We start from the raw sequence: 17,374 nt of genomic DNA, 5'->3' as shown, positions 1-17,374 counted from the left end.
CGGCAGGGCTGGCTCCGTCGCTGCTCGGGCCCCGCCAGCCTTCAGACCTTTGAGTCATCCGTCGTAAAGCAGAAAACGCAGGCGTTATTTCCAGAGGAGCAGTGGAAACACCGTGTGCACAGCACCACGGGCCCCAAAAAGCGACGCTCCTGCTGGGGACAGCTCCTCGCCGGCAGCCCCGAAGCTCCTGGCTGCCCACCGCAGAGCTGCAACTTCTCATCGGCTTCGCTAAATCGCATTTACACGACAGAAGTGACGCTCCCTTCTTCTTCCTCTTCCTTAAAGGACTTGCAAATCGCCCTTTTCATCCTTCTGCTGACCACGGCAGCAGGCAAACCGGCTTCACACAGCTCACCCCTCCTGCCTGGAGTTTCATACAGCGGCGTTTTATCAGCCCCGCTTCCAGCCCTCCGGAATTTATCTGGTGCTCGGAAAAAAAAAGACCTAAATCGAAACGCAGCAGGCTAACCACCTCTTCGGCTGATTATTTTAGGATTCCTAGGTGCAAATTACCCCCCGACCGCTGATTTTAAGTGTTTTTTTGCTAGATACCCGACATCCTCTCATCACCGCCGGCCTGGGAAGTAGCTCGTCGTTCCCACGTGGCACAAGCGTGGCACTTAACTCCTTCCCAAAGAACCCTTCACGGAGTCGAGCTTGTGTTTATTTCCTTCTCCCCACTGTCTTAAAAATCTGTCTGAAGAATTGCTTCCCCCTCTACTCAGCGCTGGGCCTTGCCAAAGTCCCCGTAACCAAATCGCGACGCTTTGGTATTTGCCCGGATCTCCCATTTTGCCCGTCCCGCTGCATTTCCATCCCTCCCCAGCTCCAGCACAGCTGCTCTTCCAAATCCCCCAGGCTGCTCAGCCGGCCCGGGGCGCCCGCGTTAAATGCAGTCCGGCCACAGCTGGCAATCCCCTGGCAACCCCCTAAAAGTCAACAAAATGACCCGACGGCTTCTCCTCTTCCTGGGAACTAACAGCAGCTTGCTTTCCTCGGGGAGCGACCAGAATATGAAGATCTCCTTATCTTTCTTTTAAGGCTCAGTGGATGGCCGCGCTACCAGCCAAGTGCTTCTCCGGCAAATAACCGTCTGCTTTTCGAGGAGTTAAAAGAGGTCAGAGCTGGAACAAAGCCGGCTCCGTCCCTGGAGCTGCTCTCCCTGCTTTCTGCACCCTGCCCGGCTGCAGGAGCCGGTGTTAAGAGACAGCAAGAGCAGCACGTACAGCGTCACGTCCTCGCTTCTCCTCCCGCTGGGAGGCTCCCAGGTCCCACAGCACCATTTTCTGCGCGACGCAACCAGACTTCACCCAGGTAAGGAGCATCCGTCGTCTTCGGCGGTGACGTCGGCCGCTCTCCTCGATCCCCCCAGCCTCTGTGCTGAACGTACGCACCGTGGGGCGAGGACGGAGCTGCGGTGTCTCGGCAGGAGCCCAGCACGCGCTGCTACTTCTCGCTTCGCCCGGATTTCAGCCCGGGTGTCCTCGAAGCCCCGCAAGGCGCCGTCGCGTTGTGCCACCCCGCCTGCGGCTCCCTCGGGACGTTTCACACCAGCGGAGCCACGAAGGGGAAGAAGCTGAAAGGCACAAAACGCCTTCGCACCTCACCGGGTGGCCAAAGGTTTATGTTAACGATAAAGCACGTTTTAAAAAACGACGCCAGCTTTAATTCCCTAAGTAGCCCCTAAAGGACCCAATCATAGATTTTGCAGCCAAAAGCTCCGAGCACAAAAACGCCGTCAGGGTAGGGCCCGAGATCCACCGATATTTATCGGGAGCTGTTCGGAAGCCATTTGCTCATAGCAGTCCTTGCGGTAATCATATAAATACGGGATTTATAAGAGCCTGAGCTACGTCCCTGCAGCTTTTTCCTTATTGAAGCCGTAATCCCGGTTCAGTCCCCGCCGGTTACTATGGAAATGGTTAAAGGAGAGCCCGAGCAGGGCGGCTTCACGTAAGAAACGCACACAAGGAACAAAACCTCCTCTGAAAACAATCAAACACCTCGCTTTGTGCCAGGGCCTCCCAGAATAATCTATTTCCAAAATGAAAGGCGCTTTTAATTCTTTTTTTTTTATGATTATTATGATATAATTACGCTGTTTACACAGCAAACACTCGCAGGTATTTTTCCCCGTCCAATAACCCACACCACCGCCGAAGCGGCTGCGGTTTGCCGTCTTAAACGCGCCCGCCACCGTGATTTCGGGAGCTGCACATTCGCAGTTGCTGCCCGTTCACATTTCGAACGCCGCGGCGAAGGCTGCGGAAGGCTTCTGGCTGCGAGCTGCCGCCCCCAGTGAGAGCAGCGGCACGGCTGCTCCCCCGAGACCAGAACCACAAACCTTTCCGCGAAGCAAGCACGGTGAAAGCTCACGAGTTGAGGCTGGATGCAGAGAGTTTGAGCAGGAGGAACCCTACGTTTCAAAGCCGGAACCCTTCTCCGGGCAACAAAGGGCAGGAAAAGCCACGAATAAGCTTTTCCCTCCCAACCCAGGCGAAAGATCACCAGTCCTCCCCACGTCAAGGCAAAACCCAGGCCAGAACGAGAGCCCGGGTGGTCTCACACAGCCTGCCAGGCATCACCCACGTCCGATATATCGCGGCCGTTCTTCTCCGGGCTCTTCCTGACTTTCAGGCCACGTTTCATCCTCCATCCTCACCCTGATATCTTCCGCGGCGCCAATCCGGGTGGCTGCAGCGCGCACCAGCGCAAGACGCTGCTCCAACACCACCGCCACTTCCCTACGGATGGCCAGGCAGCTCTTGCCTGCATTCAGCCGTTATCAGGGGCGCTGGCACTGCCCTCACGCTGATGCCAACAGGAAGCTCTCCCAGTCCCCAGAACCCTCTCTCTTAAGCCCAAACGTCAGCCTGAAACCTTCCTCCTCGTGCACTCACCCTCGCCGCGATGCCGCGGCCCGGAGAGCCACCGCGCGCTGCTCAAAACGGGGACGGAGCTGCCGAGGGGCAGCAGCATCGAATGATCGACACCGAGAGGCAACGTGGTGCTTGGCTGGCGTCTGAGCACGAAGAGGAGCCCCCAGAGAAGCCCCCCCGAACCAGAGCCGCTGCCTGCAGCGCCCAGAGGGGCTGCTCAGCACCGAGCCCGCAGGGAAGCCGTCCGTCCTCCGTCTGTCCTCCGCCCATGGCACGCTCAGGACTCACGCGTTTGGAGACGGAGAGCAAAGCTCTGCAGCCCGATGCCCACCTACACGGGTGCTGGCAACAGGAGCAGAAGCTTTTACGGGCTTCGTAGGCTGTGCTCACACAGAGAAAGCACTAAGGTGTTTGAGAAGACGCGGCCGTCCCTCCCGAAACCAGAAGAGAAGCCCGCTACGGTTTGTTCTGCCACCAACAAACCCCCCGCGCCTGAACCCAATGGGTTAAGGCGCTCGCAGCGCTCCCGTCTGCTCCAACAAAAGCCATCGATTTACAGCACCTGACGCCCAGGAATCCCTCCCGAAATATTTTGTTACCTCCAGAATTAACTGCGCCTGTCAGAGAAACAGCGTGCCTGCGTTAACCCCCGTCACACCTTCTTTACTACGTCACGCGACTCCTTCCTACTACAGAGGAGAGAGGGGGAAAAAAAATAGAAAATCAAAAAGCAGCTGCTAGTTCTGTTTAAGCTGAGAAGCCAGCCCTGCCCTAGCTGCCCGGGACAACATTTTGGTTATCTGGGGGAATAAAACCGGTGTTTTCCAGGGCGGGAGGGCAGAGGAAAGCAGGCTGGCTCGGATTCAGTGCCTTAATGCCACCTCTGTTGTTGTTGGACAAAAGCAGAAACAAAACCGAACGCTACACGTGACCAGTTTCATTTCTCCAAAGAAGGAAAAAAAAAAACAGGAAAAAAGAGTACAACCAGGTCTGTGTTTACACACCAGGACCCTGTCGAAAGGTGAAACGTCTGCGGAAGGAAGGAGGTCTGTGCATGAATCCCCCTGGCCCTATATTTATATATATATTTTTTTAAAGTTAGCTAAAGCACCAGAGTTTCACAACGAAATCACAGCCCCGCACGCGCTAATTAAGCGGTGCCGCTTGGGCGCGAGACAAACCTAACTCTGCATTTTTGGAGCTGATGATTAACCTGCTTCCTGGAGGCTGTTTTTTCCTTCTTCTTTTTCCCCTCCATAAATTAAAGGAGAGCCCGCTGGTTGCGGAGCGCCGCCAGCCAGCCGTGCAGGGGCACGGGCCCTGTACCCACCACGGGCTCCCCTCGGCTTCGCATCGGCCTCGGTTCTTGCCGGCAGAAAGGTGCTGGGGGGAGCTGGAGATCACCGAGACGTCTTCGTAAGCGTTATAAATTCTCTGCTTGGAGGCTACGAGGGAACTGAAGTGAATTTAAAAGGAGATGTTGCCATTACCGAGCTGCAACCTTACGCCGGTATAGCTCGAGGACGGCTCAGCAACGCACAGCCGCTCGTTTCGGGGTTTTACATTGTTTCGATGAGATTTTTAACTCCCCATCCGTGAAATTGGGGTGGTTCAAAACTGCCCCAGAGGGATGCTGCGAGGGGAAGCGAACACAGCCTTGTCACACAGCTCAGCCACTTCCCAGGAGGGGCGAGCCTGGTCTTTACAGCCCAGCACCGATGTAATCGGGCATGGCCAGGAGGCGAGGCTTTAACACCCGCAGCTCCCTTCTGATTCACGCAAGGTCACGGCCAAAGGGCACTTCCAGCCACGCGCAAAACCCAGCCGAAAACAAAATATTTCACTGAAAAGCCAAATAACTCCCTGCAGAAACTCCGGCGCAAAGCCTCCCGAGCCCTTCCTTTTCCGTGGCTCCCCAAAAACGCACGGAGTGAGCGGTCTCCTACATCGCTGTGCCTCTAATTTATTTATTTATTTATTTCTAGAGAGCCTGAGAACCTCTCTGAAGGTTTAGTTTTCCACGCAGGCCCCACGTGGGATGCTGGAAGGCCTCCCGCGCAGCAGCAGCACACCAACAGCGCGGGCGGCAGCGAGCGCAGCCCCGAGGAAATAGCGTGGAGATTCAGTGCAAGCATCCAAAGTGAAATAAAAAAAAAAAAAGAGGGGAAAAAAGGTAAGAGGAGAACATTAAGGGCTCTCCAGCAAAACCCTCGGGTACTTGGCTCACTGGAAACAGCCTGGAGAAGGCTGGATGTCCCAGCACGGCAGTGGGAAGCGCTGCAGGAAAGCCTCAGTCCGAGGGCTCGTGGTGCTGCCCCTGCAGGAAAGGGGCTCGAGGACGGCTGGGGGCACACAAGCCTCATCTCCACATCCCTCTCGCAGCCCCAAACGGCCCGAAATCACACAGGAAGGCCGAAAAGATTCCTCTTCCACCTGCGCCGGTTGCAGGTAGAGGAGGAATCCTCCCCGCAGCCTGGCGGTGCCACCGCCCGCGTGCCACCGCCCTGGTCCCCGTCACCCGTCCGTCCCCGCCGGCGCTCGCCTCGCCCCGTGGGAAACCACTTCAAGGGCTCGCCCTCGCACAGAAGCTGAGCCAAAGAAACCAAACAAAAAAGGGGGGGAAGGAGGAAAAAAAAAAGCAAGCCAAGGCGGTGAGCTTCCTGAACCAGTTCGCACCAGGGTCAAGCGCGCGCCAGCACGGGCAGGACGCGGCCACACGTCAGCTCGGAGGGGCGTAAGGGGCTGTCAAGCTACGCCCTGCACGAAGCCGGGGCTCTAACGGAGCTCCTGCCGTCCACGGCCTCCTGCTGCTCCCCTCGCATCAGCTCTGGGAACCGGAGCAGACCCAAAAAAAAAAAACATTTCCTTTTCCCCGCGGTTTTAACCCGGCTCCCATCGCCTGAAGCCCTGCTGGGCGCAGGGGAGAGCAGCGCCACTTGCTCCCTGCCCGTGGAGAAGCTTCTGGGGAGCCCCAGCAGAGGCAGAGGAATTGCATTTGCGCGTCCCCTCGCATAAAAGCCATCGGACAGAGCTTGGAGGAGGGAGCTGTTCCTGCCTCTGCTTCCAGAGGCCGCGGCAAGGAGCTGGGAATAAGCAGAGGCGAGGTTCGGTCTCGCCCGTAACCAATGGCCCCGCGCATCCTTAAGGGAAAGGAGGGGAGCCGCCTTCCCACCCCGGGGAGCGTCCCCTCGTTTCATGGGGCGAGAGCAGGGGGGCGCAGACACACCGGGATCCAGCCCCGAGCTCCGCCTGTGCTCCCCACCTCCCACTTGTGGGGCGCGCAGCACGGCTCGGAGCGGTGACACGCGGCCCCTCCTGGAGCGCAAAGCTCTCCCGGAGCTCTGTGCGCTCACAAAAAGTTTTCAGTTTGGGAAAAACACACCATACCTCACATAATAGGCACCCAAGCTGATTGCAGGACACCCATCGGGCTGCAGGATTAACGAAACGAGCGCTGGGCGATTTTTGCTCTTGGGGTTTGGCTGCCCCGCGGGGACAGCAGCCCGGAGCCTGCCCAGCCGAGCACCCCAAAACCCCCCAGATCCCACCTACATGCCCCAACCCTTCCCAATCCCACTGACGGGGCTGCGGCAGACCTGCTCGCCCCCACGCCAGCGGGGTGGCGTTTCACAGAAGCTCCCAAATCATCCCTGGGGACAGCAGAGCCAAGGAACACGTCCCGGGGTTGGATGCCCGACCGCCTCCTGCGCTCGCACGCTGCGGTGGAAGCGCAACCGTGGCGTCTGCAGGCCTCCATCTCCAGCCCTCCGAGCACCGCAGCGACAGCTTATTGCTTCCCTAATAAAGCCCGGACAGAAACGAAGCCTTTGGAGCCTTCGGTGTGCGTTTTTGCGTTTTATCCTGCCTGTAATAACTTTACTCCGCTCCGTTTCCACAGCAACTATTTTCTCAGCCGCCCCGCGGCGGGGCCATCAGGCTCGCCTGGCCCCACAGCAAAACCCGAGCAGAAAAAAAACGTGCACCGAGATGAGGTGTGGGGACAGGCACCAGCCGATGAGGGACCCCAGGCTGGGGAAAAAAAACTGGGAGGAAAAGGAGTGGGAAGGGCAGGAATGGCCTCGGGTGCCGAGAGGAGGAAAGGAGCGGCCCCGCCGCCTTCCTCTGCCTCTCTCGAGAGCCCCGGCGGGCGCGGGGAGCTCCGGCCACGAACCGAAAGCGACGTTAAAGGGAGACAAAAGGCTGGGTTTTAGCCAAGGCAGTGCTTCCGATGCCATGCGTGACGCAGCCACAAGAGCTTCGGTGGCGGCGCAGGGATGTGAGGGGAAAAGCGGGCAGAGAGGCTGCCTGCCCCGCCGCCCGCGGCCTCGCCACCAAGGCTCCTGCTCGCTTGCCTCCCAAGCTGGGTTTGAGGTTTTTGGGGCAAGAGAGAAGGAAAAGCAGCTCCGTGGCTAGTCCGCTCGCTGGGTTTAACCAGGGCTGGGTGGGAGAAAGGCACCGTTCCTGCTCGGGTCAGCCCCGCGATGCTCTCCGCTGACGGACGCTTTTGGACGAGGAGCAGCATCCTCTCGTGCCACCACACCACGGGTCCTGCTCTAAAAGGAGAGGGGCAGCCAGGTCTTCTGCTGAGAATCAGCTCACAGTGGAGCCCGTTACTTGGTCTCGTTATTTGGTCTATTTATTATTATTCTCTCACATTATTTTTGTGCCCGGCCACACCACCACCAACCGTTTTTGGAGCCCTCTCCTCAAGCTGATCTCTTCTGACAGGGAATCCGGAACAAGGCAGCCGCTTTCTGCCTTTTCTTTTTTGTGCCTTAGCCCTAAATTCCCCCCCAGAAGAGTCCCAAGCAGCCTGGATCTCCGCAGCACAGCCCCGGCCGTAAGGCCAGAGCCGACCGCGCTCTCCGGGGCCCCGCAGACTCTCTGTCCCCTGTTTACCTCGGTGCCTCGATCCGCACAGAGCAGTGGGAATAACCCGAGGCCACCACGCAGGGGAGGGCTGGGCACAAAGCCATCCGCGTCCCAGGAGAGGCGAGAACAATACCAGAAGGAGAGGAAGGGAAGAGCTGCAGGTCTCGTCGTACGTGCTGCACGGGCTCAGGCAGCGGAGAGCCACCTGCATCAGCTGCAAGGAACGGGTAAAAATGGGTATTTACAGAAGGTTTCCTTCGTTTGGCAAAAAAAGCTCCGTCCTAAACCCACCGGGGAAGGTGTTTGCTGCTCGGACCACCTTCGGATCCCCGTTTCTGAACCACGACCGCAGCCTAAGGAGCGTCTGAGAGATCTCCTGCTTCCCCCGCTGGCATTTGGCTTTCAAATCTCTGCCTTCCAGCTGAAAACACGCTACCCTTGGAGCGCCCAGACTTCACGCGAGGCGTCTGACTAGCGGGATGGATTTGCATTTGTTGTACTGCTGGCACTAAGGGAAGCAGGAAAACAGACATCGAGCGATACCGCGAGTCGTCAAAGGCAAGAAAAGCTTCCGAAAGCACCAAAAACAGAACCTGAAAGGGAATCAAGCACTCAGACGGGAAGAGGAGCTCCCAACTGACCTTTAACCACACGGTTCCTCTTCAGCAAACACCCTCTTGAGCTTAACCGCAGCTGACGAAGCTCACAGGCTCAGGACCACGCCGAAGCAGCCTTCCCAGTAATGTGCATTCAAGGAGAGGCGCCAAGTGAAATTCCTGCAGGAGCTGCTGTGGGTTTGCGACCAGCAGAAGCAAGCAGGCCTGCTTTGCTACCGACTTGGCTCGTGGGTACTTTCTCTGGGGTTTTCATAAAGCAGGAGCTCTACCCAAAACATTTTTCAGACTTCGACTTCACAACGAGGCGGTAGCAGTTGAGCCTGCACCAAAATGTTTCAGCAGGGTGGTGTAAAAATACGAAATAAAGTCTCCTTCCATACAAAACCTCCTTTTTTTTTGTGATGTTTGCAGGGCCCTCGACACGCAGCGCGCCCACCCTCTGCTGCCCTGGCCTTAAACCCGTCAGGGAAACCAGGGAGGAGAGACACGGCCGTGCCGGCCCCGTATCCTTGGGAAAACAGGGCTCCTGCATCAAAAAAATAAAGAGGCAGTTTCCGTAACCTACGGAAAAAGGCATTTTAGGGATGAGCTTATTGACTTAAAGGCTAAACGAGGTTTCCCCCAAAGAGGGCTCGCACCTGGTCTTCCCCAGCCCCATTTCAGGCCACCGCCGAGCTCCTCCCGCGCCCGCATTACCCCTCGGAGCCGCTGCGAGCTCGCCACCAGCTGGGGATGAAAAGAGGCTCGGCGTCCGTCCGGCGTTATTTCCACGGAGCCCATTCAAAAGCTGCAGCAAAAGCCGGGCCGGGCGGCACAGCTGGGACCGCTGAGCGGCAGATTAAAGGAGCCTGGGCTCCAAGCGCTGCCTGGTCCGTGTTGAAAAGGAGAGGTTAATCTTTTTTTTTTTTTTAAAACGGGTAGAGATGAAAAGAGAAATATTGCGTAAAAACCCTCTGCCCATTACCACGGCGATGCGAAAGAAAGTCAAGGTTAAAGGAGCATCAGGGAAATCAGACCTCAAACTCTGTTTCCCCTTGAAGGTTAACCCCCCACTCAAAAGATAAGCGTGGGGCTCCGAAGGGGGGTTTGCTGTATCACAGAGGTTTCGTGCTAAGGAAGAGGGGAAAAAAAACCCTAAAAACTGGCAGGGAAAGGCTGAGGAAAAACTCTCAATACTTCAGCTGCCACCAGCAGCCAGCGAGCGCTCCCCCTCACTTCAGCAGCAGCCACGCACCCGAATTATTTCGGAGCCGAATCAGAGGGGCGAGGGCAGGTTACAGGCAAGAGCTGAGACGAGAATTCCTCTCCGCTACTCCGCTATCTATTGCTAAAAATAAGGAGCTGTGGGAAAAGCACTTAGCTCCTCGCAAGAAGATAACGTACGCGCTTCTTTATGTCACTACTTTGCTTCGCCGGTGCTACCCAGACAAAAGACCTATCAAATCCTTTTCTAAATATATACACATACACGCACACACAGATTTTTTTAACTACAACAGAAATTCCTCCCTAAGGAAAAGCCTTTAAGACACCACACTGGGTAATCTATACCAAAAAGAGGCCTGAGACCTTCTGCATCCCCCCCCTTTATTTTTAAAACCGAGCGGTTTTCCACCCAACAGGCGGATCCCCGAACGGGTTTCGCTTTCCACAAAGCCCCCAGTATTTTTAAGGCAAGCTCCGAGGTGCACAGTGCTCCCGACCACGTCCCAGGGCACGGCGGCTGGAGGAGCTGACGTTACGTGGGGATTTTTTTTTATGGGGTTTGAAGCAACGTCAGCTTCGCTGAACCTGAGCAAAGCGCCCGCCTAACTCCAAAACGGGCAGACGGGACGCATCAGAAAGCTTGTTCCAAGGGCAACCCGTAGGCAAGCACCTCCCAGCCAGGAGTAGCTGCAGTTAATTATCAACTCGCTCGGCAGAAGGCTGCGGTTGTGGAAATACGGCTCCTCGAGACTTACCGGGAGGACTTGCGACAATCCTGAGCCCTGCAGAGAGGCTGGCACCCCTCGGCACAGCGATCTGGCAGCTTCTTATCTAGGGCAAGGACGCGCTTTCTACGGCAAGCACCGCTGGGTTCACCCCTCCACTAAGGAGCCAGAGCTCCCCGACAGCTTCAGCACAAGCTGTAGCACGGGGACTTCGCAGCGCAAGGGCTTTCTGCTTCCCAGTGCAAGCCCCGTGCCACTGGGCTCTTTTTTTTTTTTAAACCAGGAAAATTGCAAAGTGTTCATGAAACCGTAAGGTCCCCAGCCTGAAAACGCTCGTGGTTTTGCGTATCCCTCACCTGGCCAAACCACTCCAGCGAGCACGCACAGGGCCTCGGTGTACGCAAAAACGGAGTCGCCTCCGCTGCGCGCTGCCAGGGGCTTCAAACGGATCCAGGGAACCCGGCTCTTCAAAATGTGTCGTTAGGTGATAGTAAGGAGCAGCTAGCCAAAGCTTGTGACTGCATTTTGTGTCCCTGTTAAAGCTTACAGTGAGCAAAAGATACCAAGATAAAAAGTCTCCCCGAGAAACACAATCCGAAGGCTTTAATCTGATTTGCAGCCGTTAGGGAAGAAAAAAAAAAGACAGGAAGGGAGCAGGTTGTCAGGTTTTAGCACACGATGCTGCCAGGATAAAGCCTCAGCATCGTCTGTATCAGCACGAGGAGCCTTCGGCTAGGAACCAGCTCACTTGCACAGCTCTGCCTGTTTCATTTAAGAAATAAAAAGAAATAAAAGCCCTATGAAGCACGGGAGGCATCCGGTCGGTCAGCCCCCGACCCAGAAGAGCCTTGCTCCAGGAGAGGCCTGCCCTGGTCACGGGTGCAACGCTCTGCATGGAAACAGAGCTGGGAAACGTCCCCGTTTCCCCCCGGGGCAGCACCCAGGAGCTGGCACCGATGGCTGCTCCCTCCCTCCGAAACGCAAATCCTCGAACACGAGCAGCCCTGCATCGGCACGCGACCTTTCACGCGGCTCCCTGCAGGAGCTTGGTGGGGTTTTCCCGTTAATCGAAGGTGGCAGCCAAAACACGAGCTAAGCGTGGGCTATCCGAGCGTGGGTTATACAAACAGCCAGCCTCAGAGAGGCTTCCAAACATCCCAGGCTGGTAGAAAATGAGCCCGGCCCTGTTACACGCTGCACGACTTCCCCGCGCGCTTCCTCTTCCCGGCGCGGCGACAAAGTTTACCTCCACAGCTACTCCCACGGGCTCTCCGAAGGCTCCCAGATAAGAGGCTGCTGTAGTTTTTTTTATTCCCCTAGCTCAGTTTCAGATTTGTTTGGGTGTAAAACCTGGATCTTTCAATCAGCAGGGCTCGCGCAGAAGCGGCGGCAATGCAACAGAAAGAGGTTCTGCTGCCCGAGCTGGCTGAGCCAGCACCGATCACTCCAGGGGAGTAAAACTGGTCTGGCTAACGCCCCGGCACCCAGGGAAGAATCCCAGCACCCAAAAGCACCAAAAAAAGAGGCCCTGGTGCCACAGGAACAGCTACAACTAACCACGTGCTGCGCCGAGAGAAGGGACAGGCTGCAGGAGGTGCCTCGGTGCGGGGCCAGGAGCTGCAGGAACCTCAGCGCTGGGGAGCAGCGGCTGCAAGACGTTTTGCTCTGGCTTGAAAAAAGAAGAAAAGGGAAGCTTGCAAACTATAGATTACAGTGGGACAATTCCAACTGCACTGTTTTTTGGGTGTTTGTTTTTTTTTTTGCCAGAACAGGAAGCAATATTCAATATGCCACCAAGTCCGAGCCACACTCTGATTACTCGCTGCTGAAAGACAATTTAAGTTTAGGAGGGAAATGGCCTCGCTGATACCGTACCCGACCCTTCACATTGCCTTGGCATTGCGAACCTTACCGACGCCAAGGCCACGCGTTTAGCCCAGGACGCCAGCATCGCCTCGTGTACTATTTTAAGCACATTTGTGCAAGCAAACGTCGACTGACACGCCTCAAGTGTAGGTTATGCCCCGAACTCAAACAATCACAACTTGTATTGAGCAAAAAACCATCGGCCGGCGATCAGCAAGAGGCAGCCCAGCAGGGCGGGCAAGCACGGCAGAGCGCACCGGCTCCTGCATCGAGCTTTTTAAACGTTTGGGCATGAGCTCAACTCATTTCCTCGTTAATTAAGAACGAGACGCCCAACGCCTTCATGCCAAAACCGAGCACAGGGTGCAGCTGGCAGGGGAGCCTGACCCGGAGGAGGTTCCTTGCCTGACCCCGAGTGTCGGTGCCCTCGCTGCGTGCCCGCGGCAGGGAGCGGCGCCTCCCCTCCTGCGAGACCAGGCAGTGCGCAGGAGGGCAGCTCCCCCCCTCCTCCCCTTTCCCCACGCCCTCTGCCAGGGTTTGGGGGTGGCACAAGCACGCCCAAAGGCTGGGGAAAGGCTCGACTGGTTCCACAGCAGGGCTCGCAGGAGCTCGCAGATGACTCACAAGGAAATCCAGCGGCGACCCGAGTCCCGCGGGAGGGTTTTACAGCCACGCGTCACCGAGCAATAAGGCAACAGGTGAAATTCAGAGCCTGATAAAAAAAAAAAGCAGGGCACGCGGGGAAAGAAGTAATTCTGGCTACACACAGGCAGGGAGCGGGCTCCTGATGAGTAGTGCTGCTCGGGAAAGGGCTCGGGGTGGCCAAAGGGAGCCCTCTGGAAACGTCAGCTCAGTGTTGAGCAGAAGAGATGGGCAAGGAAGTCACAGATATATATATTATATAATATATATACACACAGAGACAGACTTCACAGACCCCATCTTGAGCCTGGAAGAGAGACCGAGAGTGCCATACGATAATAAACACGGACAGAACAATCACTTAATGTTTCTCTCTAGATCTCTAAGAGCAAACAGCCCAGGCAGCTTTCACTTAAAGGACTTGAAACCAAAGGAGCTCGTTCTTCGTTCAACGGGGGAACTTTGTGTGCTGCCAAAGCCAGGGGTAAGAGCGGATTTAGAGGGCTTGGATAAGCTCAGCAGGACAAGCTGCCTAACACGAGGCTCGCCTTGGTCTGACCCAGGAAGTCCCCGCTCCTCGCCACAAGGAAATGGCTCGCGCCCGCGGCAAGCTGGGTGCCAACGGAGCTGCTCCCTGCCCCGGCGCTGCCGCTTCGCCCTTCCTCTCCGTGCTGCTCCAGCCAGCCCCGGGGAAGGAATCACCGCGCACGAGCTGAACGCCCACCAGAGCAGAGCGCTGGGCGGCCCCAGGCTGACCAACAGGGGATTTCACAAGAGGTTCGGGAGCCAGAAGCCTGGTAAAGACCTGGTGTTACCTTCGAGGGCACAGCAGCATGCTGGTACCGGCAAAATCTCCAAGTACAGTGGGTAAGAACAACGCACCGCGTGCTGCGCCCTCCGTAACCACCCGCTATGTCAGATCTCAAGAGATTATCTCCACCTGAGGAACTGAGCTTTGAAGGGCTCTTTCCTCTTTGAGGCACCAGGGACCAACGTTTTGGACTCTTCTGAAACGGCCTCGAAGGCTCTCAGCCCTTCCCCAGGTGGCTGCCAGCTGATCCCCGTCTCAAAGACAACAGGGAGTCACCGTTTAGTTTAGTTTACGGTCACGAGAAATACACCAAAAAAGACCAAATCAAGAGCTAACAACGTTTATATTACGCAGATGCTTGAGCGGCCTGAGCTGGGCAAGTTTACCAGGACACAGGTTCTCAGGAAGCCTCGCTCCCTCCAAGCTAGCCGAAAGAAAGGCAAGAGCTTTTCTTTCCGTCAGCTTTTCTTCTCGGCAAGAAAAGCTGAAAGTTTTTTTCCCCTCCCTGAAAGCTCAGCACTGATAACGATGGGCGTTTCAAGGCGAGGAACACAGCACGAAGCGCCCACCACGGTCACGGCTCCTGGCGGAGGCGTACGAGCCCCAGGAAGGTCTCAGCAGAGGGGCAAGACACCTTCCCACGTTACTGGACCGTACCAACCTCGATCTACAACTTGAGGCTGACGTGGCAGGAGGGGAACAGCTCGCACCGCCTCAGGAGCCCGAGAGGGGAGAATTAAGCAAGGCCGGGACTTGCCGAGACACGCTGGGACGTGGCGGCCTTCCTCGGGAGGCACTAACTGCCGCGTTCTCACACTCGCTGCATTCTTCTTTCAGCTCCAACAGGGGGGAAAAAAAAAATATTTCAATACTCTGAGCTCAGCATTCGCAAGGCGACAGGGACGGCTAGCCGGAAGAACCGTGCTTTTCCAGGTGAGGATTTGACCCACGACAAAACTTCTCCGGTGAATTCCTTACAAACCAACCGCAGGATCGCCCCCCAGGCCAGTCCCTGCATCTCACAGGGACGTCATCTCTGCAAACCCAGGGGACCGGCAGCAAGCACGGGGTCCAGGACATGGGAACCCTGACCTGCAGACCCACCTGGCCTCAGGTGCTGCGTGAGGCGACACCACGGGCTCCTACTAAAGGCAATCAGCCCACGACACCCCTACGAAAGGGCAGCTTCAGGCCCCTACTAGCAGGGAGCACCGGAGAAGCAGAACACGTTGCTAATTAAGCCGGGACAAACCTCTGTTTTCACCCTGGCTACCAAACCCAGCTTGTGGCCTGGATTTCCACACGCGACGGGAACAGCGCAGCGGGGAGGTAACGGGAATGTCGCGAGGTGGCTGTTTAGCAATGACAAGCAGAGAGGATGACAAAAGCAGGGTGAAAAGGCAATTGGAAGCCTGGGGGCAAGTCCCCGACCAGCCACAGGCACCTGGAGCCAGCAGGGAGCCAGCACACGGGACCAAAACCCAGTACTGGGGCTGGGCGAGAGGGCCTGGTCACACAGGGGGCAGGTCCCCAAAAGAAACCTTGTGCCTGCTTCTCCAGTTCTGCTCCTCCCATCCCCGTGGCCGGGGACGAGGGACTTCACTCCGGAGCACCTCATTTCCCCACGCAGCCCCTCATAAAACCCTAGTACTCCTCACTCACCCACAGTGATCCCCAAATCCCAGCTCCCTCCTCCAGCGCTTGCACCTCTCCCTTCCCTTGCACCCTTTTTACCAACGCCCTTCACCCCACAGCCCCGTTCTCCTCACCCCTGTCCTCCATAATCTCCACTTGCCCTCTCCTGCCCCACACCCACCCCATCGCCACCCTCCTCACCTTACAGCCCTAAAATCCGCTTCCCCAGCCCGCACAGCCCCGTCCCGCCACCACCCTTCACCCCACCACTCTCACCTACACCCCTAGCCAAAGCCCTGCGCCAAACACCACGCTTTTTCTACCCCAAATACCAGCCATCCTCCGTGCCCAGCCCTCAACACCCCATAACCTGAACCCCCTCACTGCTCAGCACCACCAACCTGGTGGCCCCAGACCCCCCCCAGTCCTCCTCAGACCCCCACCACCAACAACTCCCTACCCTCATGCCCCCAAGCTCCCCCTAACCCCAGATCCCCATTTAGACCCTTCTCAGCACCCCACACCTCTCCGTACCCCCCCAAAACACACACCCCAAACACAAAACATCCCAAGTTGGAAGGGACCCACCAGGATCACCGAGTCCAGCTCCTGGCTCCACACAGAACCACCCCAAAACCAGACCCCATGTCCGAGAGCGTTGTCCAAACGCTTCTTGAACGAGGTATAAATGGAAATTTCTCTCCCGTGAGGGTGATGAAGCACTGGAGCAGGCCCCACGCCTGCCTCTGGTCAAGAGATGCTCGGACAACGCCCTCCATAACATCTTTTCAGCCTGGAGAAGAGAAGGCTCCAGGGAGGCCCTATAACAACCTCCCAGCTCCTAAACGGGGCCGCAGGAGGGCTTCGTCGGGGGTGTAGCGCCAGGACAAGGGGCGATGGCTTTAATCTAAACGAAAATAGATCTTATTTATAAGGAAAAAAAAAACCAGAAAGGCCTTGCGGCTGGAGGAGATGATGCTTGAAGATCCCTTCCAAGGGAAGAACCCGATTCCTACACCCCCAGGCCCCAGAGCCCCAAACCCCACACTCCCCAGCCCCTCCTATACCTACAGGTCCAACCCTGTACCCCCAAACCCCCCCCCCCCAGCCCCTCAACACCTCCTGAACCTTCACACCCACATCCCCCCGACACACTTACCAGGAAGCACAGCAATACAACAAGGTGTAACGGTTTTAACCCGAAAGAGGCTGAATTTGGGCTGGACGTTAGGGGAAAATCGCTCATTTTGAGCGCGGGCTGCCCCCAGGAGCCGGGGGTGCCCCATCCCTGTGGGTGCCCAGGGCCAGGCTGGATGGGGCTGGGGGCAGCCTGGGCTGAGGACAGGGGGATTTGGGGTGGTTTTGGGGACGCTGAGGGGATTTTGGGGGCGCTGAATGGGTTTTAGGGACCCTTCCCCTCCGGATCCCTCCATGCTCCCGCACCCCCCCGGAACCCATCCCCGCAGCCCCCATACCTGCAGCGCACGCTGCCTCAGAGCCCGCAGCCTCTCCTGCCGCCTCCTCGCCTCCTCCTCCAGCCGCCCCAGCACCGGCTCCGGCTCCTCCACCGCGGCCGCCGCCGCCATCGCCTCCTCCCCGGCCCCGCCGCTGGGCGCCGCCATTTTGTGCTCCCCGCGCCGCCGCCTCCCCCCCCCCCCGCAGCCGCGGCGAGCCGAGCGCCGAGCGCGTCGATGGGGGCTTTATTTTTTGGGGGGTGGGGGTCGCTTCTGGGGGGGGGTCACCCCCAAAAACATAAAAATTAAAAATTCGTTGTAAGCTAATACATTAAAAAGCAGTAATAAAGAATCGCTAGGAGTGCTCCTCCCCGTGGGAAGAGGTGTGGGGGGGGGGTATCTCGGGGAGGGGGGGCGCAGCTCGATGGGGGGGGCTAAATAAAGGTTTTTCACCCCATTATTTTTCTTTTTTTTTTTTGGGGGGGGTACCCCCTTTATGTCACACCTCACCCTTTTTTCCCTCCCCCCCCACAACCCCCCCCTCCGCACCCCACACACCCCCGGCAGCCCATTCGGGTGTGTGAGGGTACGGGAGGGGAGGGGGGGGGGGGGGTGTACAAACAGCTGCCCCCCCCAAATTTTTTTTGGGAGGGGGGGGGGAACACCT

General features: G+C 57.3%; 1 protein-coding gene across 2 annotated transcripts in view; it reads right to left on the bottom strand.

The window, feature by feature from the left end:
* Positions 1 to 16,976, bottom strand: part of CCDC12 (coiled-coil domain containing 12) — a 34,724-nt gene extending 17,748 nt beyond the window's left edge. The window contains exon 1 of one of the 2 annotated variants that reach the window (XM_080583383.1): positions 16,729 to 16,976. In XM_080583383.1, the coding sequence (XP_080439509.1) occupies positions 16,729 to 16,875 (147 nt within the window). In that variant the 5' untranslated portion in view covers positions 16,876 to 16,976. Of the gene's footprint in view, positions 1 to 16,412; positions 16,635 to 16,728 lie in introns of those variants that run through there. The other variant, XM_080583384.1, reaches the window with a different exon arrangement.
* Between the last annotated feature and the right edge of the window lie 398 nt (positions 16,977 to 17,374).

This window comes from Anser brachyrhynchus (assembly GCF_964034855.1).
Source record: "Anser brachyrhynchus genome assembly, chromosome: 2".
NCBI lineage: Eukaryota > Metazoa > Chordata > Aves > Anseriformes > Anatidae > Anser > Anser brachyrhynchus.
The sequence above is the reverse complement of the archived record's forward strand: the minus strand, read 5'-3'. Positions and strand labels throughout refer to the sequence as shown.